The 25207-nt window shown below is 44.4% G+C and overlaps 1 protein-coding gene across 5 annotated transcripts in view; it reads right to left on the bottom strand.

Annotated features, from left to right (window-relative positions):
• Positions 1-14155: 14155 nt before the first annotated feature.
• ARHGAP20 (Rho GTPase activating protein 20) overlaps positions 14156-25207 on the bottom strand; it is a 77472-nt gene continuing 66420 nt past the window's right edge. For 4 of the 5 annotated variants that reach the window (XM_083736715.1, XM_083736719.1, XM_083736717.1 and 1 more), the window contains exons 10-15: positions 19527-19672; positions 19178-19339; positions 17647-17756; positions 17076-17265; positions 14935-15049; positions 14157-14497 (exon numbers count right to left, since the gene is read on the bottom strand). In XM_083736715.1, the coding sequence (XP_083592841.1) occupies positions 14238-14497; positions 14935-15049; positions 17076-17265; positions 17647-17756; positions 19178-19339; positions 19527-19672 (983 nt within the window). In that variant the 3' untranslated portion in view covers positions 14157-14237. Of the gene's footprint in view, positions 14498-14934; positions 15050-17075; positions 17266-17646; positions 17757-19177; positions 19340-19526; positions 19673-25207 lie in introns of all 5 variants that reach the window. The other variant, XM_083736716.1, reaches the window with a different exon arrangement.

Raw genomic sequence — 25207 nt, 5'->3', positions numbered from 1 at the left:
CATGTCTGGCAAGCTGCGAGTTCCTTTGCATATTTTAGAAAGCCAGTTTCGGTCGAGATGGAAAGAAATGTTCTTGTGCTGCAAGATCTGAGTCGGCAACAAAAAGCCTCTTTCCTCTTTCTACCTTTAGTTCTCCTTGCTTCGTGTGCATAGGCAAGCTGGCCATCTCCTGTTAACAATGCTCTCCATGTCAGTTTTCGCACAGAGACTTCCTCCTTTCTGTTACAGTGTTAATAGAGTCACTTCCCTTCTTTATAAGCCAATGCAACTGTTTAAATGGCAAGAGCCTTGGAACTTGCCCTTGTACAGAGGCAATTCAATGTAACAGCTGAAGGGTGCACCAGTTCTGAGAGAGGCTGGTTTGGGTTACTTTTACAAGAGGGGTGCTTTGTGGAGGAGACGGCGGGAAGGGTTGGCCTAGCTTCTCCCCCCCCCCCCCCACCTCTCCATAATAATAATAATAATAATTTATTATTTATACCCTGCCCATCTGACTGGGTTTCCCCAGCCACTCTGGGCAGCTTCCAACAAAACACTAAAATACAACAACCTATTAAACATTAAAAGCTTCCCTAAACAGACCTAAATAGACTACTGACAGGAGTGAGCAGCAGCAAACCACACTGCACAAATTGGAGTTAACTATTAGCAAAAACAGGATCAGCACAGGAGTGTCAGGCCTAATGAGAACAGCAACTCATATTCTGGCAGATCTTGCCCCCATGAAGCAGTTTCTGAGGCTGAAAGTCCACACCTCCCCACAGCTGCCTAAGTCCCCTCCTCTTCCAGGTTTTCCCCAAGCAATTTGAGACTGTGCCTGTATGAACTTATGCTCCACCCTCTGTATGCCTCTCCTGGTTCTGGGAGGGGAGCTTGTTGCAGCAGGAGGGGGAGACACCCATGCAGCTTCTCCAGCCAGACCCATCTCTGCCTCTTGGCTTACCTCCTCTTCTGCTTCAGCTTCTGGGCTCCTCCCGCCACACTCATTTCTCACCAAGCCCTGTTACCTCATCAGCTTCTGACACCTCCTCTTCATAGCCTTCTCCCTCTAACCACTCATTGTTTACCCATCACTCCTCCCTGGACTCTGAGCCTTCTTCCCGGGGGGGGGGGGGGGTTGGTGGTCTCCCAGCTGGTTCCTCCCATCATTGCTCTGTGTCCAACCAGTCCATGACATCTGCTGTAACTTAAGTCCTGGTGGAATTCCGCAGCACTGCATCACCAAACACTGGTCTACCTTAGCTTTCCATCACAGCTACCTTCCTGGGTGGACGAGCCCCATCTGCTTCACCTTCAAATAGAGAACGGTCCTCTGATAGGCCTTCAAAGGACTCCTGGCAAAGGCATCTTCTCAATGGTGGTGTTAACTTTCAGAGTGATGGACTGGAGACTCATTTTGATTGGTTGCAGGTACAGCTAGTACTTAGGGAAAAAGAAAAGCAGTCAAAAGCTGAGGTACTTGGCGTTCAGCTGGATAGAAGTATAGCCTCTTAGCTCTGTGTAATTTGCCCTGAGGAAATATCTACAGCCAGGGGAGGAAGTCTTTGTGTTGGGGGATTGATTGAAAGACAGGGTTTTGTGTGTTTTTTAAGAATAAACAGACAATTGAGAACTGGGATGTTGAATTTGAGAAAGGAGAAGTGGAGTTGTAAGGGAATGCTGTACTTGGGTCTCAATTGGGGATAGCTCTTCTGAAGAGAAAAGAAGAATCCCAAACTAGTTAGGAGGCGTGTTGTCTCCCCTGGTCTGCTATACTAATAGAGGAGCCTCCGGAGTATAGATTTGTAGAAGGTAGGGAAATTGACAGAGTATCAACTTGTCTCAGAACCCAAGTATTAAGACCTATGCTGCAACATCTCTGCAAATAGTTGGAAAATTATCATAATGCCTGTTGCCTACTAATCCTACTAATCCTATTAATCTCCAAAGTCACTTGCTGGCCCCCCTAGTATGAAGGAAGGTGAGAATTGTGTGTCAATGTACAGTTATATTTGTTAGCCATAAGATTGGACTCTGCTTCTCCGCGTGCCCCTTGTAGGTGTCTGTCTCTAGCTTTGGTCCATTGCCTGATCTTGTCGCTAAAGCTGCTTCAAATGGCATACCACTTCCAGAGCTATCACTTAGCAAGAATATGTCTTCCTCTGACAAGCCTCTGCTTCTGGGGAGCTGGCACTGAAAGGAACGTAAATATGCCCACAGGGCAGTTAATGCTGTGTATTCAGCTGACTTGGACATCCAGCCAGCCACCGGTCTCCTGCGTTGTGCCCAGGAGGTGACTTTGACACTTCCACTGGTGTCTCTTTCCAAAGAACTGGACCATCCATCCCTACTGGAAATGCTTTTTAGAAAAGACAGGGGCCAGAGGGGTGATGCTATCCACCCTGTTAGTGAAAGTCAACATACCGCAGGAGTCAAGTAAGAGGGCAGCCCAGACGGATCATATTGTTGGAGACTTCATGCTGCCTGCTTTGCTGTAAAGATGGCCGAGGTCATGGCTGTTGCTCTTTTAAATATCCACTTTGAAAAGATTATTACGCTGCCTCCAAAATGTAACAGTTGGACAGATAGATAAGGTTCCCACCCCCTCCCCAGAAAAGTATTCAAGGTTAAAAGGGGGTGAAGTAACACATTCAGACCAGGACTTGTGTCTTGAAAGCAGGGTAACATAATTTCTGTCCCAAAGTAGGCTCTGAAAGCAGAGTTTTGCATGTTTTCAGCACAGTCCTGTTTGAATCAAGGGAAAAGCCAATAGTGGAAAGTGCTTATGGCTGTGTACCTATGACATGATTATTCTCTTCCAAAGCAACTGCTCTATTCCAAACTTAAAAATAGAAAGTGTAATGCTGGTGGTCAATAAATGAGGTTCAAGGACTCTCTCAAGGCAAATCTTTAAAAATGTAGTATAAACACCAACAACTGTGAAACACTGGCCTGTGAGGGCTCCAGTTGGAGAACAGCCTTTACCAAAGGTGTCATGGGCTTTGAAGACACTCAAACTCAGGACAAAAGGGAGAAATGTGTTAAGAGGAAGGCACATTTGGCAAACTCTCACCATGATCAACTCTCGCCCAGAAACCTATGTCCCCACTTTGGGAGGATGAGTTGATCCAGAATTGGCCTCCATAGTCACTTGCGGACTCACTGTTAAGACCGTGTCTCTGGAAGACAATCTTACTCAGCTATGAGTGGTTGCCAAAGAAGAAGAAGAAGAAGAAGAAGAAGAAGAAGAAGAAGAAATCACTAAAACATGTCTGCCTCTACTCCTTCACAAGCCCTTGGCCAGTTTGCTGGATTTTTTAAAAATCATACAATAGTAGAGTTGATTGTTTGCCTTTGTTTTAATATGAAGGATAAATGTGCATATGGTGTCTTAACCAATATTTTTAAGGTACATAGCCCACCTGCAGGAGGTGTGGCGGAGCAAACCTGATAGCAGTGTTGCTGTGCTCATCTTACTTATGGGCTTACCACAGGCATCTGGCTGACCTGGAGAACAGGATACTGGACCACATGGGTTGTTGGCCTGATCCCGCAAGGTTCTTATGTTCGAACAGGAAGCAACATTTGCCATGTTGATACATTTGCTTGCAAGCTAAATTGCAAAGGGAGACACAACCTGCAGGTGAGTGGCCTCCTGGATTTTGCTGTGAAAGTGTTGCATCTGCCTTGTCCTCCAGATAATCAGGGCAGCCTTTGCCAACCTGGTTCCTTCCAGAATGGCAGACGAGTAATACTGTAGCATCTGACCAACAAGCTGACGTTGGAGGAAAACATCAGTCAACAAACAGGCAATGGCATATTACTATGGATATGCAAATGTCGATAATGTAGTGAGACACATCAGCCTTCACAACAAGGGATGGTGGAGAGATACCAACCCCAGAGCCATTGTTCTGGGGAGAGGACCGAAGGGCCCAGCAGGATGGGAATTTATCCCTACCCTGGGCATGCAGGGCCAAGCGCCACCATTGGTTAGCTGGTCCCATGCCCAGGGAAATGCCCTGTAATTCCTGCCACCATTGGCCAATTTGGTGGCAGGAGGATGATCTGGCCAGCAATAGGCCAGTTCAGAGAGGAGGCTTGGGAGCCTGCCCACAAAGCCACTCTCTTGAGAAAGGGCAAATGGACTTCTGCAGAGAGGGCCCCTGAATAATTCAATCAAACAGAAGTGACAAGGCTGTAGAAGTAATTTGCCAAATTTCAAAGCAGCAACTCTTTACAATTATTCAATGCCAGGAGACGCATTTAAGCATCTCTATTGTTTACTCATGTCTTCTATATTTATTTGTTGGGGGCGGGGAGATCTATGTCATATTTATTCAGTCTGCTAATGGAAACAAATGTCTATGCACTCGGGCCTGCAGGGTTGACCGCAGGAGCTAATAAGTATTCAACTTGTCAACCTTTTCCTGCCTGATACAGAAACACACTCTTCAGCCAGAAGCATCGCTGCTGAATGACTGATGCGTAAAACAGAAGGGAGGCGATTCTGTCATTCCCCAGAGCGGCAAACTATCACAGCGTATAAAATGAGCAAATATGTGTGACACATTGGGGCGGGGGTAGTCTTAGAAACAAGTATCTGATCGGCACGGAGCAGGGAAGTGGCAGCCATCAATTATCTGCTACCTTTAGGACCATAGGGAAAATAATGTGTGTTTTGTCTTAGACACAATTAGGATACACAAAGATGTCAAAACCTTTGACTGGGCCAGAATCTCACTCAGCAAGACCAGGCTAGTAGTAGTTTAATTTTCCTTTGCTGCTTGCAATTCTATAGCGTCTTCCCACTACATCTGAGGGCACCAGCTTGCCTAACGTGGATATGTTAGTTTTGAGCTACATGCTAGTCTGGGAGAGGTATTGGAATTCCCAAATATGAGTCGTTGAAGCATCCCTACTACACAATGCATAGGTTGCCCGGGAAAAGGTTCTATATATGCTACAATTTGGGAGACATTTGTTCCTTCTTTAGCACAAGCCCATCAGCAGTTTATGCAATCTGCTGCCAGGCTATGTACAACACCACCGTGTCGTGTGCCGTTAACACGACGGCTCGCAATGCGACTTGACAGTGCAGACCACATCTTTCGGTTTGCTTCACATCACTGTGAGTGACGGCCCAATCTGCTGAGTGTAATGTTGGATTTGCATGGGGGTCAACAAGGGATTGACAGCCTCTGTTGCCCATGTTATTTCAGCTGGCTCGGAAACCATAGCGGCAGAACGAGACACGGGCAGGCAGGGTCACAGGAAGCTCCTTGACCTACATTGCCTACCCATTGTTGAAACAGAAAAGTCCTATTGCGTAGCTGTTTGCCCGCATACCCAGCTTTATGATTGCCTCCCAACTTCTGCTGATTTATTTAAATATCTGTAGTCCACTTTCCATAAAGAAGCCAGGCATGAACTCAGCAGTTCACCTAGGGCAGGAACTAGCCATCACTTCAGCAAATGCACATTCCCAGACCCTTTTCAGGAGATAATGTATGGCAAGGGCACACTTGCAGGGGAGAATTGGTGAACAAAGAGAAAGGTGTACTCGAAGTGTTCCTGTGCCTGCTAATTCTCACACCAGAGGATGATTTCAGAGCCTGGCTGGGTGGTGGGATGATTAAAAATAACTCACTTGGGGAAATAGGAGTGAGAGGAGGATTGCACATTGACCCACCCACTCCTGCCTACCAATTCTCCCCTGCCAATACCCTGCAGTAATGTTATACAAGGGAAACATGCCATTGTAAGTTGCATTTTACCCTTAGGCAAGTCACTGTCTCATAGAATCATAGACTCTCACAACCTCAGCCCTGTGGCCAGGCCAGAATTAACAAAAAGCCCCCTGGGCAAAGATGTGAAGATGCCTAGTGTGCGCAGTAGCAAAAAGGAAAGAAAAGAAAGTCATTTTGCTGAGATCTCTTAGTGCTTTGACATATTCTTCTCTCCCCACTCAGCCACTCACTCATTCAACTACACTTTATTCAGCTTTGCTAATGTCTGAAGATAGCATTTATTTATTATAAAACAAAAAAAGTGTCAATCCTTCCCTAAATACGCCTGGTGAGTTCATATCTGAAGCGCATTTAAACAGGAGAGTTCCCTGACTTACGGGCAGCGTCCCTCAGGTGGAGAGCTAGGCGTGTCAGCCTCCACAAATGTTTTCGCTTTGCTAGAACAGCTGCAATATTGTTGTCACAGTGGATACACAGATTAATTCATCCACATTTACATAGAAGGGGGGTCTGCATCATTCTTGGGTTCCAAATGGGACACGTCTACCACATGAGGCCTATTAAGCTTGGCACATGAGCTCAATTTGTTAATGTGAATTGTATGCTGAACATGGACTTCCCTTCAACGGGAGGGCTGCCCTGGGCTTCCATCACATCAAAATATTTCTGTGGCTTGACTGAAAATGTCAACTGTTTCTAGGGGACAAGTAGGCGGGTACCTGTTTCTAGGGGACAACCAGCCGTAGCCAAGCTTAAATAGTCCAGAATTTAGCCATTCAGTGACCTTATTTAAGAGACGCGTTTTCAACACAGAAAACATTTCCCTTCACTTGATCCTGTTGTCACTTACTATTCAAGTCAAATAACCTGTTATGAAATGCATTCTGCCGAATGTGCCTGTAATTCCAGTGTTGCCACAGGAGTGAAATTCTGACGCGATCATATTTTATACTTAATCACAGTGACCTTGCTTTACAGAGGAGAAGTCAAAACTGGAGACACTGGTGAAGTTTTCAAATACTCAGTGCTGGGTTTCACATCAATTCCCTCAATATGCCTTCAGGCAATGGTCTTAACCTCTTGTCTACTATTTCCTCATATATGGAATGAGGCTGCTGGGAGGATGAGCAAATCTTAAATATTACTATTTTTTTCTCTTTTTTTACCAAACTAAGATAAGAAGGGAAGTATCTCTAAAGTTTTCATTGGCATACTTGCTTGGGGGGGGTAGATTAACACTGGTTGTATTTGCAAAAGAAAGAAAAAACCATTTCTTTATGAAAATATAAGCTAACCTATTCAAAATAAAAGAAAACAAATATTAAAGCTAGATATTTCATTTCAATTCACCGCAGGCAAAACTAGATGCGATAGTAAAAGTCAGGCTGCAACTGCATGTTCAGTATTAAGTCTTAACATCTGGAAGAACTGACCTCATAGCATGACATCATAATGATATTCTTCACTTGTGGCCCATAGCAACCAATGATGTGATAGGTGGTTTTCACTTGATCATCACCATCACCATCACCGAACAAATTCAGAGTAAACTGTGCTGGAGCACCACATATGCAAAGATGATGTTCTACAGGTCAGCCCAGACTCTGAGCTCTTCATCTGAGGACCTCCTTCATGTGCCTCCTGTGTGAGAAGTTCGGATGGTGGCAACACATGCATGGGCTTTCTGAGGTGGCTCCCCGCTTGTGGACTGCTCTTCCCAGGGAGACTCACCTGACACCTTCACTACACAGCTTTAACCGCCAAGCAAAAACATTCCTTCTTTCTCGGGCCTTGGGGGTAAGTAAACAATCAATGACCTTTAAAACTGTGTGTGTGGTATATTGCTTTTGTTTGTTACTATGGTGTGCATTTTTGTGTTTTCATATTGTAAACTGCCCTCTGATCTTTGGATGAAAGGTGGCATGGGAATTCAGTAAATAAAAACAAATCATTTTGCTGTAACGTCACTTTAAATAGGCCTATTGTGTTTTGCCAGCAAAATGTTTTAATCTGCAGGACCCTGGATTTATGTTATGTTTCTCCTGGCAGCTACAAATCCGAGCAAATATTGCCACTCAAATAGTAACCGAATCTGCTCAGGCTTTGTATTGAGAATTCGTTTTTCCTTTCAAAGCGTTTGGCCTGGTTGTGTCTGTTTCATCACAGCCAGAGGGTGATGGATATCCCACCTTCCCTCTTAATCTATCACAGTTTCGCAAGTCCAGAATACATTTCACATGTTGTCAGCATGCTGCACCAAGGCTATATACATTTGCAAGTATGTAATTATCAGCTGGCTGGTAAATTGTTGCCCACCCCTCCCCTTACATAAAAAACAACACATTTCATTTATAGTGATAGTGCTTAATATTGTGTTTAATCAAATATGATCAATGGTGCCCGCCTGCTGTTGCAGTTGATGTTGATAAATGCACAGGAAGTGTACTTTGAAACAAGGGATGTAAAGTATTTTGTAAGTAATGAGCATCATATTTATTTACATCACATTTCGGATGTAAATTTTGTGTTAGGGGAGGGGTAGTAACTCTGGTGGGGGGACATATTGTGCTCCTTCTGGGGTAGTTTGTCCACCTTTGATCTCTACCCTGCTCTCAGCTCTCACCTGTGGCTTCCAGAAGCTGTCAGCATACGACAACAGGAACACCCTGGGAACGGCTTCAACTCGCCATTTAAACGAAGTGAGGGTAGCCGATGGGTCTCAAATCCATGGTTGAGTTAGGGACTTCGCCTGCATACAAAGACAGGCTTTGACCAATTGGGCAGATGAGACCAATACTGGGTTCACTGGTCAAGAAGGCATGTGGTTTGGAGGGAAGTGAGGGACAGTTGGGGCTCATCAACCTGGAAAGTTAGCCCATCCAGGAGAAAGAAAACTCTGACCCTAAACATCCGCTGCCTTGTGGGATATCTTCGGGAGAAGGAAAGACTAAGGAGTAAATCCTACACAAATCTGGCATGGAGTCCCCAAGATGGTTGGTTGGCACCTAGTACGCCTCCTTCGGGAAAGTCCTGAAGCCAAGTTGGTGCCAAATGTATTGCTCTGCTTTGCTTTGGACCACATCATCGAGGTCGAGAGGGGGGTCTTGTTTCCTGGGCAGCCCAGGACCTCTATACACACTGGGGAGGCCACCCTAATGCAGTGGTCTGACTTCCCCCCTGAGAGACACATTCAGTTGTCTCTCGAGACAGATGCATGCCAACAATTCAAGATCAGACTTTCCTGCCAGCTATTTCAAAGACCATATTTCTGCCTGAGGAAACTATGAAAGTGAACGTACTTTAGTGGAGATTTCTCAGGCAGGGATGTAGCCTTCCCTCTTATTGGGTTTTTTTACACCAATACTTTTTTTCCAGCAGAAGAAACGCAGTTTGCTTTCCTACAGTGATGGCTGGTTGCCCACTGAGCTAGAATGCAGGACAAGGCTAAATGTAGGTGGAATGCAGGGAGGCTAACTGTAGGTGGCACCAGAGTCAATGACAGACAAAGAAAACCAGCCCTACTTTGGCCCTCCCTGCAGTTCTACATAAGGGTTTAAGAAGGAGGAAGCCAACCATAGCTAGAGCCACCCCCTGGACTAGTTGTATGTAAGAGCAATTGAACTGGGATGCAATTTCATACCACTGAGATAGCTCAAGTTAATGCATGAAGGGGTTAAGATTGTAGAGTTCTGTTCCTAGACTTGGCTGGGTCATGCCCCCTCTTCTCTGTGAGGAAGTGAAGCTGCTTCTATTCCCATTCTCTTTCTCTCCACACCAAGTTGGTCCAAGTTCAGACTGCATGTTTGAAACTACATTCTGCTTGTTGCACACAAGTAATCTACTTATGTTATCCTTGCTGCTGCATGGAATAACACATGAACCTGATCTTTGGATTTAATAAGTAAAGCTTCTAAGCTTTTCAACAGTGTGTGGCCTGTTCATTGCTAAAGGGGTAGAGGGGCAAGAGCTTTAAAGCAGACTAAACAGGATATGCAAAAGGACTGAACAATCTATATTCCACACTTTGCTGCTGCTTAACTCCAAGAGTGTTTTAAATTCTGCTGTGGGCTCTGTCCTGCTTGAAATTGTGCAAAGCCCCACATTTTGAATCTAGACACTCAGCTAATTCTTTTTTTAATTACTCACACATGGGTCAGCTCTATTTCCCACCTACACAGAGCCTTAACCCATGAAACAAGACAAAGGGCAAAACAATTTTAAGCCATTTTAGTAGATCTCCTTGGAAAATCAGGAATGAGTTTTTCAGCTCCCCCTACCACAAATTTTGACACCATCCCAAACTATTACAATGAGAAAAGATAACTAGACATCCCTTCTGGATTCTTCCATATGCTCAGATAAACATATGGTATTTAGGCTGCGTTGAGCCCACCAAACAACATTCCCCTCCCCTGGCTCAGGAAGTCTTTGCTAAAATGATGAGAATCTTAGCATGCCATGTTCCTGAAGCCTCACATTTTCAAGGAAAGGTCATGAAGCAACTGGTGCCAGGATTACAGCCTTTCACCCTCAACCCAAAAGACTCCTCTTGCTTTTGATAGGCGGGTGTTTCATTGGCTGTTGTTTTGTCACTCCGGCAGAGCAACTTAAACCATTCCAGGAAGGTTTAAGTAATACAAAAAGGGGAGGCAGAGGTGAAAAGGGGTAACAGAAATGAGAAGCCATTGTACCAGAGGGAGCTGCGAGGGAAAGAGAAGGAGCCACTGTTTTGTAATCTGAAAAGATAGATGGGGACTCAGTTCACATGTACACAAACCAATTTTAGACTTTCAGTTATGGATGAATGACTGGTAACGTAACTTGTGAGCCGAGTGTGATAAAGACCTTGTAGCTACACCATCCACTACATACTGATTGCTGTGTTCTGCAGGAGAGAGCATCCTCCAGATAACACCCTGTAATAGAATCAGAGAGTTGGAAGGGACCACAAGGATCACCTAGTCTTGTCCAACCCCCTGCAATACAGGAATCTTTTGCCCAACATGGGGCTCAAACCCACAACCTGGAGATTAAGTGTCTCATGCTCTACTGCCTGAGCTATCCCAGTTTCAAGGGGTCCTTTGTCAAAATTGGGCCTTTAGGGTGGTGGCACCTACTCTTGGGGACTCCCTCCCATTGCACATTAAACGGGCGTCTTCTCCACTGGCTCTTTGGCACCTGCTAAAGGTGTTCATTTTCCAACAAGCTTCAAAAATCTTTATCCCAGTTGCTATCAGTTCTGGATCTGAGTTGATTTTATGCATGTGTTGCTCTTTTAAACTGTTTATATTTAGAGTTTTGTTCTGTCTTTTTTAAAAAACACACACACTGTTTTTATTTGCAATTGTTTTTAACAGTTTTTATATATGTTAATTCATCTACAGGTGTCATTATATTGCAAATTTCTCCAAGCCACCCCCAAGGGAAGAGGAGAGGAGCAGATTGTTTAAACCCAGAAGTCTTTATAACAGCAATTGAAGATGGATGTCCCAACCTCCTCATCATATTCACTGAACCAGAGGATGACCGGACATGGATCACCCTCAATATTACATGGATAACTTCCAAGTCATCCTCAGGAATATCCAGCAATGGTGTGAGGACTCTTGCATGACTGCAATTTATTTCTGTGAGGACTGCATTATTTATGAATTGTGCTCTCTATTTTCAAAGGAACGTCTCATTCTTTGAAGAGATAAGCATGAAAAGTCACCAAGAAGAATGCCATTTGCCCAGCAGTTTTCATCCCAGCAGCTTTATGGCAAAAATGTTATATTTATTTCAAAATACACTACTCAATGGATACACATCACCATCAGAGCCCGAACCACCCAAAAAGTTAGCAGCGTTTTTTGCAAGTACAAAAATACACATTTATTTCAGAACATATACAATAGCAAAGTTTTATCAATATATATTATACAATCCTAAATACAATTCACAAGGGAAAGAAAAATGTAATATCCAAATTAAACACAATAAGGAGATGCACACGAAACGTGGGAGTTGTAAGTTATAGGAGTGCAGGATTTATGCTTCAATTAAAAATGTCCCTTTTTTTTGCTGAAGAAAATGACTTCTTCTTTCCTCTTGATTGTGCATTTTACCACCTCCACTTACATTGAATAATTGCCATAGCAGTGAATAGAGAGCGGGGGTCTTCAATCCATCTGAGATAGGTGTAGATGCATCAGAGTGCTGTCGTGAAGGAGATTTGTGGCGGAAGCCCACAGAAGTGGACACTGGCTGAGATTTGGTTGGCAACTTGATTTGTTGTGGAAGATTTGTGGAAGGTCATGGGGTTATGGGGATTGATGTGGGCAAAGATGATCCAGAAAACCATAGCAGTGAACAGAGAGATGGTGTTGAGAGCTCATTGAAGACCTTGAAGGGGAGGTGCCCAGGGATAATAAACTCACCCTTGAGCAAATAAGTAGAGGTGGTGAGAGATGGCAGTTTGATCCATCAGAGATGGGTGTAGATGCATAGCCTCATGTGAAGCACAGAGACTCATTTTCAGAGTGGGCCATATGCCTTGGAGCTTTTGGCTGAGCAAAGCAAGGAAGGAGAAGAGGAAGAAAGCTCTTCATTTCCCCCTTGCCCTTAAAAGGCAGCCTTCCTCCCTTAATCGAAGTGCTGAACATAGACCCAAGCCAGGTGCTGTCTTCAGCACTGATGGTCAATGGGTCACTGATGGAAACTTAAATGAAACTCTGCCTTAAGAGTGAAACTGCCTTAAAATAAATGTTTAGAATGTACAGGAATGGATCAGAGAAAAACAGAATAGCAAGCACGTGTATAATTATTTGCAAGTGCTGTAGAATCAAGAGTTTCTCTTAAGGCAGATGTGATATACAGAATGTGACAATGGGAGGAACAAGAGGAACTTCTTGAGGGTGGACCTGCCAAGGGAGGGCCCAGCTGGAGCTTTGTAATAAACTAGGTGGTCTTCACAACTATTTTTCTTTGCTTGCAGGCTTCTGTACAGTTTGACAGAAAATAAATGGAGATGGTGAGAGAAGGCAGTTTGATCCATCTGAGGTGGGTGTAGATGCATCAGAGTGCTCTCCTTATGGAGATTTGGGGCGGTCCTCTGCTTCTGCAATATGATACCATGGCAATCCAAGAGTCATAAAGGCAAAATGCCAGAGATGTTTCCACACTTTCTTGGACCTTCGATCAGGGGGTGGCTCTTTCCCTGGTCTGTGTGAAGAGAGTCTGGGGTGGCCTCCTCACAAAAGGCCTTCTTGTCTCCACCCAGCATGTGGGTAAAAAGCGGAACCTCCAACATGAAAGACTGGACTCTTCCTGCTTGGAGGCTCTTTCCCTTTTTTGAAGAGACACTTGACTTCCATTGGACCAAACGCCTTGGAGCTTCGAAAGAGCAATATGATACCATAGCTAAGGAGCCCAGACTGACCAAAACTCTGCCTTAAAATCAAGAGTCAAGGATAAGTGTCTAAAGGAAAGGCTGCTGAGCTGCCCAGCTCCCTCAGAAGAACTACTCTCCTGGCATCCAAAGGATACGCTTGTGACTCCAAGGTTATTTTAACGGGACAGTTCTTTTCTCGTTCCATGGTGGAGGCTCTGCTTTTTAGCCACATGCTGGGGCGGAGGCCACTCCAGACTCTCTTCACGCAGGCCAGAGAAAGAGCCAACCCCTGATCCAAGGTCCAAGAAAGTGTGGAAATGTCTGTGACATTTTGCCTTTATGACTTTTGGACTGCCATGGTGTCATATTGCGGAAGCAGAGGACCCCCAAATTTGCTGCACCTCATCAGGAGAACACTCTGAAAGCGAGTCTGGGTATGTCCTTTATTTGCTGAAGAAAATGACTTCTCCTTTCCTCTTGATTCCTCTTGATTTACCTCCTCCAATTAGACTGAATATTTGCCATAGCAGTGAAAAGAGCAGAGTTCCTTGTATTTCTCATCCCAGCTCTGTGATCAGTGGGTTTCTTAACTCAGGCGGAGTTTCATGTAAGTTTCCATCAATGACCCCCCCAAATCCGCCACAAATCTCCATCAGGAGAGCACTCTGATGCATCTTAAAAATTAGATCAAGAGAACAGGAGTAGGGACTCCATGTTGACCCTGAGTGACACTGATTTGGACCCGCCGGAAGCAGAGGACACCTCCCGCCCAAATCCGCCACAAATCTCCATCAGGAGAGCACTCTGATGCATCTGAGTGCTCTCCTGATGGAGATTTGTGGCGGAAGCCGGCAGAAATGGACACTGGCTGAGATTTGGTTGGCAACTTGGCAGAAGATTTGTGGCGATTTGTGGAAGGCCATGGGGTTATGGGGATTGATGTGGGCAAAGATGATCCAGAAAGCCATAGCAGTGAAAAGAGAGATGCATTGAACCGCCTTCTCCCACCACCGCCACTTATTTGTTCAAGGATGAGCTTATCATCCCTGGGCGCTTCCCCTTCAATGTCTCCCCTTGAAGACCCTGAAGGGAAAGTGCGCAGGGATGATAAGCTCACCCTTGAGCAAATATTCAACTTAAGTGGAGGTGGTGGGAGAAGGCGGTTCGAGAGCATCAGAAATGGGTGTTGATGAATACCCAGACTCACTTTCAGAGTGCTCTCCTGACGAGGTGCAGCGGATTTGGGGGTCCTCTGCTTCCAGTAGGTCCAAATCTATGTCACTCAGGGACACCACCTCTTTGCTCCCCTCCTCTTTTTTATTGAGGTTTGCGCAGTCATTCAATTCATTTTCCAAACTGTCGGATGAGGAGTCATGCAGACGAACAGAAGAGAGATCTGCAAGAGGATGAAATAGGTGTCAGCACACCCTCAGGTGTCACTCACTCCATCAAAAGCAACATCGCTTAATTAAAACATAAGCAGAATTTTATCGACTATTTTGCAGCAGGCGACGTATTTTACCATTCTTAATTTAAATTTGGTCATTCTCACAGCCATCCTGTGATGGTTCAGAACAGAGACAGAGGAGAGTGGACTTGCTGCAGGCTGCTCAGTCAGCTTTATGGGATTTGATCCCAGGAGCCTTGCATCCAGACCACACATTGCCCACTTCCCTGTACCATACTGTGACCTGGAGACCTGGAGTACATATTACAACCACTATGGAGAAGATGCCAAACAGGCTTCCTATGGAGTCCAAGTCAAAATGCTAGATAATCACTCTCACTCTCTCTCTCTCTCCACTTTCCTTTTTCTTAAAAAGTTTCTTTTACCTGAACTATCTTCTTGGTTGTCATTTTGGGGCATCATGGCTGCAAAGATGTAATTAATTTCATCCCCAAAAATCCTGCTTCCGTTTTGAATCATAAACTCTATGAGGACAGAAGCCTGCAAGCAAAGAAAAATAATTGTGAAAACCACATAGTTTATTATAAAGCTCCAACTTGGCCCTCCCTTGGCAGGTCCATCCTCAAGACGTTCCTCTTGTTCCTCCCATTATCACATTCTGTATATCACATTATGTAGTGCATCATTTTTAATTCTGGGGTTGTATGCTACAGACAAATGTGCACTTATGCAAATGCTTCTTTTACAGAAAGCATATATATGTATTAGCACGAACTTTTTAAAGCAAATGAGCCTTCCTTCCAGTCCCTGCTGTTTCCTTGGCACAGGACAGGCTCTTTCCACAACGCCTTCCTCTTCTGCTTAGCGCTAGAACATTTCCCTTGCCTGCCTGCCTCCTGTCATCTGTTGTGTGCTCTCATTTCTGTGCCAGTTCTTTTCCTCCCACACAAATCCTCCTAGTTCAACCTGTTTGTTCTAGGCTGCCTCCCAAAGACTAGACTGGAATCTGAAAGTGCCCTATAAGAGTTATTGGATGCATATGGAAAGCAGGGTGGGATGACTGGTGCTCTTGACTTTAAAAGCACCTAGCTAAACATCTGTGCAGGCATGTCTTTTCAGTTAACAAAAATAACATTTATTCATTTTTTGGGCAAAACAGAGCACAGGAGCCACCACTGGCTTCAGGCAAATGCATGCATTCAACAAAATAATTTGATCCCCTCCTCTTCTTCTTTTTTGAAATTAAAACACTTCAAGCTGCACACTGGAAGCTGCACATTTGGCTACTTGTCCACAAACAAAAACTCTCTGCACAGAGGGGGAAATGTCTTTCTCTCTTCCTCAAATAAAGATTCTATAAAAATGTTGATTCCTTTTTTGTGTGTGTGAGAATATGCACACAAGCAAACTCTCACTGGCTACAGTCGAGGGAGAACTTTACTACTTGATTCTGTTAACTGTACAAAAGTGGTCTTAAAGCTAATGACAGATCCATCTAAGCTTCCTGTCTCTAACAGAGACATTAAAAAGAAATGTGCATAGCTTGTCCTTTTTGCTACAACAGCACCTTGAAGCTGGGTGCTTGGGAGTGGTCAGTGTCATGGTGGTGGTAAGATTTCCTGAAGCTGTGCCCCTGCCCACATATTTCTGTTGCTTCTGGTGTTGGTTCACATGGTCCTACTGCCAGGAGAGGTTGCGTTCCTTGCTGCTGCCAGGGGTGGCTGGGTGGAGAAGGCTTTTTGTTCAGTGCTTCCTAGTTGCACCTCCAAAGGTGATTCCAGACAGACGGCAGAAAGCATTACTTCCTATTCCTGACCTCAGTCACATTTCTTGTCCTCACACTAGTGTCTTGTGGGTAGAAGAAACTAGGAAGAACTGAAGAAATTGCTCCAAGCAAGCAGGTAGCGCAAATGGCACCAGGAGTGAGGCAAACTCTTTGCCACTATTTGCATCCCAAATCCCATCTTGCAACTGTGCCTTCCCAGTACAAAAGTTGTACTGGGATTTTGGATCATCACAAATCTTCACTGTCTCAGTAATACAGGTTAGTAGTCAACCAAGGTTTATTCAGAGTAGACCCACTGAAATTAATGGACATATTTAAGTGAGGTCCATTAATTTCCATGGGTCTACCATACGTAAAACTTAGCTGAATACTGCTCACAGGCTCATCTGTTTCTTCAAAAGCAGCTATGTATGACACCTAAATCTAAAGGCGATATCTGAAGAAGGAACAGGGTATACTATGGTACTAGGTTAGAAACTTATGACGTTCCTCACCACCACCTCCCAAGTAATGCATCTCACCAGCTTTTTGGCCAGGTGCACAGAGCAAGACCAATGAAGTAGGGAAAGTAAAACAGGTAATATAATGGTGGAAAGATGTAAACGCTGGAGCTTAAAAAGCTGGGGAAAATCAGGAGCAAGGGATTTGGGTCTGAACTCACTAAGGTTGCCCTGCCTACACAGCAAATAGCTTAATTTTAAGGCAGACTAACTGGCCCTTCTGCCACTTTATGGGAACCTCTGAGGCAGAACCTCTAAGCAGAACTGTTTCTAAGCCTACTTTCATGGTGAATTCTTCTTCAGTCCAAGAGTTTGTGGCAGCTGGTAGCCAGAGTAAGCTGGGTCCAATGCACACTGCTAAATTGAACGCAGTCATCTTATTGTCTTCAGACTGCCTTTCTATGCTGTGTAGGACTCCAAACAGGTAACGCAGCAGCATCACATTGGCTCCAGGTAGTTGTTCCATTAGCCTAGCAACACACAAAACACACAACTCTTCAGAACACAAGACTGCTTGCAAAAAAAATCACTCAAGTCTCTTCCTTCTGCCATTCCCCAGCCTAGCCTCCTAGCTATGCCAATCTGGAGCCCACTTCATGGTAAGTGGAAATCCACAAAGGAAATAAATCTCCCCACATTCTATTTTAAAGCACAGAGATCTGCACCGTGTATCTTCTTTCCTGCATGCCATGAACAGGTGAGAATATTGACCAGGGGACCAAAATGGAATGCTGAATAATCAAATCTAAATTCATAAGCTTGTCTGCAACAAGAACTGCACCTCAAACATTCTGCTTTTTTCTGGATATTCATTTTGGAAGCAGCACAGGAGGTTACACAAGCAATTCTACCTGTGGGTGCTTTTTATCTTCTCTTCATCGTTCCCTTCATCCATTAAGGAAACCCACTGATCACAGAGCTGGGATGAGAAAACGCTCCCTGGGATATTACGCAAAAAATCCTAAGGAAGAAGGAAGAAAAGTTTGGATGAGCAACCATTTGTGGGGGACTGTTTCATAAGAAGTAAACCATGGAACTACTGGAACAAAATCCCTGTAGACCATAAGATTGTCTACTAGTGCATCATTGAATAATTTTGGTCCTGTCTGAACCATTTTGATTGCTATGGATGGATTTGAATCATTTTTCACAGAGTAAATGAAACAGTAGCTAATTACTTCATAATGCTAAGAACAGCCCTGCTGGACCAAAGGTCTGTTTAGCCCAGCATTCCGCTTGCACAGAGGTCAACCAGATTCCTATGGGAAGCTCATGAGCAGGGCATGAGTGCAACAGCACCTTCACTGGTTTGAGACTGAAAAAATTAATTTGTTATCAGCCAGTGCAGAATAACACACAAAACGTCTCTAAGTCCAACGCAGCCAGGGTAGCCTTATGCAGTTCAGCACCTCTTAGCCCAATCAACCTCTGAGGCTTACTACACAAATCTATTTGGATAGCCCCTTTGAGCTCCTTGGAAGAAGGGCAAAATTCCAAAGGAGCAAAGAAAACATCTCCTTTTGTATTAAAGAAAGGGTGACCAATGTGGTGCCCTCCAGCATGGCCAGGGATGATGGGAGTTGGACCCACAACATCTGGAGGGTGTCATGGTGGCTATTCCTTCTTCCATCCATCAGCATGTGTTTGGCATCAAGCACTTGAATTTTGAAACCTATCCCACTCTGAAGTTATCCTGTGGCCCCAGTTATCCCAGCTTACTCTCCCACAAGTAGCTCATTCTATTTACTAACATTTATTTTAATCTAGACACCACCACATTCCATTACAGAACATCCTGAAAGCCACCAGGAGGCACTATAATAAGACACTTGCTCTGATTTCTCTCTCTCTCCTTATAATAATAATAATAATTTATTTTTTGTACCCCGCCCATCTGACTGGGTTTCCCCAGCCACTCTGGGCAGCTTCCAACAAAGATGAAAGATACATCCTTACTAAGATGTTACATTTTCTTTAAAATTCCTAACAAGGTTTTCTTTTTTTGAAAGCCCTGTAAAATCACAGGATCGGGCAGGAATTTTTTTACCATCCTGGCCTCCCATCCCTGCACTATGGTCCTGCCAATAGAGGAGAGTAAGAGATCTACCATGGCCACAACAGAAGGCTAAAGGATGGCTCAATTATGGAAGAGCAGATCTGAATTGGCTGCCCAGAGGAAATCCTATTGAGTCCAAAAATAGTTCAAGAATGCCCATAATCCAGTTGTTGATAAGATCAACACAGATGACTATTTTGGAAGTCTAACTAGGTTCAAAAAAAGAAAGAAGGGCAGCTCTTAACATCCCAGGCTACAGAATCCATAACATAAATCCTAGAGGGTGGCAGAGGGGATGAAGGAGGACAAATGCACAGAGGCTCTACCTTAAGCACAGAGGCTATCACCAAAATGGACTCGCTGAGTAAATTCACTTCAGCTCCCGAATCAAGCTTCTCCTTTAGCTCTCTGCAAGATTTTGCACTTGCAGAACGTCGGAAAATGCCCTCAGTGAAAGGCCCCTCTTGGTTCAGGAAAGAAAGCATGTCCTGTTAAAGAAAAAGAAATATATGCATATTTAGGGTTGCCATATGTCCTATTTTTCCAGGACATGTCCTCTTTTTCACAGGCATGTAAAATGAGTCGTCATAGATAATCTCAAAAAAAAAAAAAAAAAAACCCAAAGGGATTCTACTGAAGTTCAGTCACCAGTCACTGAATGTATGGCATACTTACAAAGATTGGCTTGGGCAGCTTGTCTGGCAGAGGGTGTCCGAATAGCTTCCCTTGGGCAGATGTTGGGGAAGGAGGAGCTTCTGCACCCCGCCAGAAGGCCCAGTTTATAGTGGATCTTTTCCTTTTAAGTGGCTTTTGGCTACACTCTGCAAGGAAAGAAAGAGGTTTCTTGTTACACTACACCAGACAAATTCATGTCATATCCTTTATTTCCTTCTCTTTAGTGGTTGCGATGAACCAACCGTCTATCACACTATATGGTAACATCCATGGGTTTAAGAGGAATTCCTAGAACTGTGTTTAGCGATGGCTGCATTCATACAATGAAGGGCATATTTTAAAAATCCAGCTCACTAAGGCCTTCTCCAGATGGGTATTTTGCAGCTACATTCCGCAACATGCTCTTGACACAAAAATATTGCATTAGGATTGGATTTATTCAGCTTTATTCTGCTTTACTTCCCCAGTGCTGCAACAGTATTACTGTGGGGGTGGGGTGGGTTAGTGCAATGCAAGTGGGATCAACCCCGCTACCTCAACTATTTGTGGCATGAATAGTTATGATATTTCAGTAGGAAATTACAGGACATGCACTTATTGCAAACAAAGCATATGACCACCCCAAAACTTTTGCAGGTGCAGGTAGTTTTTGTTTTTCCCCATGTTGCTTTCACTTCATAGGGGGAAGGAGCACAGAAAGTCTACTTATGTCCAATGTAACTGTACAAAAAGGTGACCACTTCTGATTGAAGCTTTAAAGTTCTGATAGTGCACAGAATTTCAGGCGTATGTACCTCCTCCAGCTCTAGCCACAAACCCTTCCATCTCTCAAAGCCACCATCTTGGGAGTGTATATAAGCTAAAAGGCAGACTAGAAACCCATCAAATAAAGAAATATAATAATGATAAAAAATGGCAGTGAGATCATTAGAACCAAAACGGTTACCCATCCCTGGCCATGTTATACAGAAAAATATTGATCATGCAATAGTACCCTATATGATTTCAGGCAGGGGAAAATTGTTTTCGTTGTACAGCATGTAGTTACAGAAGTTTGCTTTAACTATAGAAATGAGAGGAATACTTTAAGCTTAAAAGTCATCAGCACTTGACTTAAACTTGTTTGGCTGGCGAATTCTTTCCATAAAATATTCAGTGATGTAAAAATGAAAACAATGCCAACTGCCTAGCAGCCTGGTGAAAACTATCACTGCTTGGCTTGCTTTTGAATGCAAACTTTGAGGTAGGAGTTCTTTGCTTAATTGTCTTTCCAAACCATGAGATCTAAAAACTTAACCATTCAGGAATCTGATGCTGCACTGGATGGTAATGTCAGCAATCACCTTTCTGGAGCCCAAGGCCCCCAGACTCAGCAACCAGCTGTGCCCTCTGTGTTACCATGGCTGCTGGCCAGAGGAGAGGACAACAGTAGCAGTTATCTTCTTGGAACCAGAAGTAGTTGACGTAACCCCAAGTTCACGAAGGCCCTGCTGATTTTCAGTAAGGTTGCATCAGGCAGATACTGTAGATATGTATAGCAGCGTTATGATCTGGGCAGTTTCACTTTCAACCCCTTTCCTATGTGAGCTCCATGGAGAAGTGCTGGGTTGCAGCTGCTTAACACTTTATAAGTTAAAACCAGCATTTGAAGAGAATGGGGGAAGCTGCGTAGGCAAGAGAAGACAAATGTAATTTGCATCAATGTAATTGGCATGAAATTGATCCAAAATACTGGGTTGTATCCAACATTACAGCTCTACTTGTGCAGCAGACTTCTGTGTTTCTTCAGTTACTAAGATTTGAGACCAAATGACAGTGCTCAGTTGCCTTGTAAGAGATGGCTATATAAGTACCGTATTTTTCCTTCTATAACACGCAGATTTTTTCTCCTAAAAAGGAAGGGGAAATGTCTGTGCGTGTTATGGAGCGAATGTGTGGTCCCTGGAGCCAAATGGTGCAAGGGGAGGCAAAAAAAAGCAGGCAAAAATCGCGCGTCTCCTAGAAGGGAAAGCTGAAAAGAGGAAGTGGCTGCTTTCCTGCATTCTGCCTCAGGGTCTTACTGCCCACCTACCTCTGTTTCCTTGCTGTGTTTGCTCAAACGGAACAAAGAGCAGGGAAAGCCCCTCCCTCCAGGCAAGCAGAAGGGAAAGCTCCGTGCAGGAGGGAGAGAGAGAGAGAGCTCGCGTGCGAGCTGGCTGGCTTGGGTGGGTAGGTGAGGGAAAACTTTTGCCTTCCTTTCCTCCCTCCTGTTATACCCCTGTCCTGCATTCTTAGCCAGCTGCTTCTGTGCACACCCCTCTCGTGCTCCTTGTCCGTTCTGTGTTTTTCCTTCCCTCCCCACTTAAAATGTGGTTAAAAAGCATGGATCCACATGGATCCTCAGGATCTTTGCATTGGGTCAGCCCAAATTCACCATCAGATCACATAGCATGTCCATGGCTACAGCCTGCCCCCCAAAAATCACGCACCCACTGTTGCCTGAGGCTGCAATGGTGCAAAAACGTGGTTAAAAAGCATGGATCCACATGGATCCTCAGGATCTTTGCATTAGGTCACCCCAAATTCACCATCAGATCACATAGCATGTCCATGGCTACAGCCTGCCCCCCCAAAATCACGCACCCACTGTTGCCTGGGGCTGCAATGGTGCAAAAACGTGGTTAAAAAGCATGGATCTACATGGATCCTCAGGATCTTTGCATTAGGTCAGCCCAAATTCACCATCAGAGCACATAGCATGTCCATGGCTACAGCCTGCCCCCCAAAAATCATGCACCCATTGTTGCCTGGGGCTGCAATGGTGCAAAAACGTGGTTACAAAGCATGGATCCACAGGGATTCTCAGGATTTTTGCATTGGGTCACCCCAAATTCACCATCAGAGCACATAGCATGTCCATGGCTACAGCCTGCCCCCCAAAAATCACGCACCCACTGTTGCCTGGGGCTGCAATGGTGCAAAAACGTGGTTACAAAGCATGGATCCACAGGGATTCTCAGGATTTTTGCATTGGGTCACCCCAAATTCACCATCAGATCACATGTCTGTGGCCACAGCATGAAGCACAAAAATGATACATCCACTGTTTCATTCAGAATGTTTTTTCCCTTGTTTTCCTCCTCTAAAAACGATGTGCGTGTTATGGTCAGGTGCATGTTATAGAGCGAAAAATACGGTACTTGTAGGGCAGACCCTCTGCAATGATAAAATACATCACATTGATTGTTAGCAATATCAATATAAAAGACTGTGTGGAGAAGCGAATGTTGGGACATCTGCCTATGAATATTGAGGGGGTGGTAGAAACCTGCTCAGAAAGGAAAGGCTTCTTTTACACAGAATGGCTTGGATATATTTTTGTACTCAAGTTGTGACTTGGCCAGTTGACTGTGTCAAAAAACAGAGCTGTCGAGTGTCTGCCTTGCAAGGCAATGCACATCCATTTTGGAAGCGATTGAAAATCTAATTCCTATGCAAACGTATTTCACACTGCTGGTGAATTCTGGAAAGCCTGGGCAGCTGCCATATGGCATCTCAGCAGGCAGAAAAGATGTCCAGAAGGAAGTACAATGAGACAAAGGAAGGTCAGGTTCTGTAACAAAAGCCAAAGACATCTGCACTAACATTTTTAAAAATAACAACCCACTTCTATATGCAGCTCCCAATAGCCTCCTACTGATGTTTGTTTGTTTTTTACATATAAAAAAATCAGATCAACATCTGCAGCAATGATGCAGCAACAGACTATTCTCTGGATTCTGGACTGCTAACTTTTAACAATTGTAGAGGCTAAAGATAGCAAAGATATACAACCACTTCACAAAGCAACAAAGCCGGGAGTTTCAGACACTTTCCTCAGATTCTTAAGTTTCTAGCCATCATTATTTCAAGAAAAAATAATGAATATATGCACGTCCGGAAGGTTTTACTGATGAATGCTTCTTATTGTAGCACTGAATAACCACAAGGGGGTGCTTCTGTTGCCAAATAACTCCGCAGAGAACAGAGAACAAACTCCTGATGAACACAGAAGAAAAGGACCTACATTTTTCAGCCTGGCAGGAAGTGTCTGCCCAGACCAGATGGAAAAGATAAGCTATAAAGGGTCATAATATGAATGTGGATAAGAAGGGGCAGTGTGTGGATGAAACAGAGATACTGGAGGTTCAGAGAAGCATTATATGAAGCTTGAATGTGGAAATTATCACCACCCCAAACAAAATAAAGAAGAGAATCTGAAAGAGGTCTTTGTAGAGGTCATAAGAGAGGCTAAATTTGGAAACTACTTCCGCTTTCACAAGTAGGGTGCCCTGGTCAATGCACTTGGAGCATTTTGCTGACTGTGATGGGTAAGAGAATAAACATGTCCTTTATACTTGCAAAGTTGCTTCAGAAATAGCAAACCATGTGGCAAGGAGCCTGGGCAGGAGGGCAGAGGAGGCAGGTGTCTTCTGTGACTGGAACAGCTATGCTATAATACACTCGCTTACATTAGATAGTGGCATTACATTCTGTTACGCAAAAACAATGCAAAGCTGTAGTCCTGAAAACAGTAGGCGAAGTCTTCTATGTATTGTTGCGTGCAACTCCAATCTCTGAGCAGCAAGAAAGTGCTGAGGCGCTTGTGCTTACCCAGGGTTCAGTTTCCATGGAATTATGGTCAGTAGAGATGGTGATGCCTTTAGGATATATGGTTTCATTTACACAACCTGAGCACAGGCTGAAGGAGTTCGCACCGTCAACATCCCAACAGATCTTGCCAGGTTTCCAGGAAAGCCCCCGCAGCCAGTTTGAGATCAGCACAAAGCAAGACATGCTTCTGTGTCCCCAGCTTTCAGTTTCAGCCAAATTCTTATACATACAACTCTCTCTTGCACAGGCCCCCCCCCCCCCCGTCCTGTTGTTCTCCATCCTAAAATGATGGTAGCATCCAGTCAGGTGAGATGGGAAATGGTCCATCCATTCATCTCTATGCCAACAGAGCCACCTCTTTGGATATAGTAAATAGCAGTACGTAACTGGCCAACCAAAGCCATTATCTTAACAAAGGAACTGTTTGGGCTAGTTCAGCAGCCTCTTCTACAAGATTATAAACAGGGCCTGGATGGGACCTCATCAAATTCATAACTGGAAGCTTATCTAGCATTTCATCTAGCAAACAAGCTTCCCCACCAGGACTGAAAGTGGTGAAAGGAGAGAGGTGTTGGTGGGGGGCTAAGCAAGAGAAGTGAGTGGCTGCATTCACCACTGGCTCCGGCTCTGGCCAGAGTCTGTAGGCAGCCCTTGACAGCTTACATCTGAGGGAGTGCAGTTCTCAAAAGAAGCCCATTCCCTCCTGTAGGCCAAAGTCATAGGAAGTAACAGTGAGAAGCTCAGCAGGAATCCCATGGGAACTGCATGGGCATTCCAGACCACCTTCCAGAATCCTCTGTGACACACACACAGGAGCTCCTCTGCAAATGTTCAGGAGTTCCTCAACTCATAAAAAAGAGGTTCCAGAAGCCACAACCTTTGATGCAACACTGCAATGAGAGAGTTCAAATGTGCAGTCCATCACCCATTCACCCTCCCTCATTTTAAGTATTGTTACTTCCCCAAGGCCCTCAAGAGGAGACCAGATATGTGAATTGATGATATATAAATAAATTGCAAAAGTATGGATAAACCATTCAGGTAAGCCT

Source organism: Podarcis gaigeae (assembly GCF_964106915.1).
Source record: "Podarcis gaigeae genome assembly, chromosome: 4".
NCBI classification, from domain to species: domain Eukaryota; kingdom Metazoa; phylum Chordata; class Lepidosauria; order Squamata; family Lacertidae; genus Podarcis; species Podarcis gaigeae.
The sequence above is the reverse complement of the archived record's forward strand: the minus strand, read 5'-3'. Positions and strand labels throughout refer to the sequence as shown.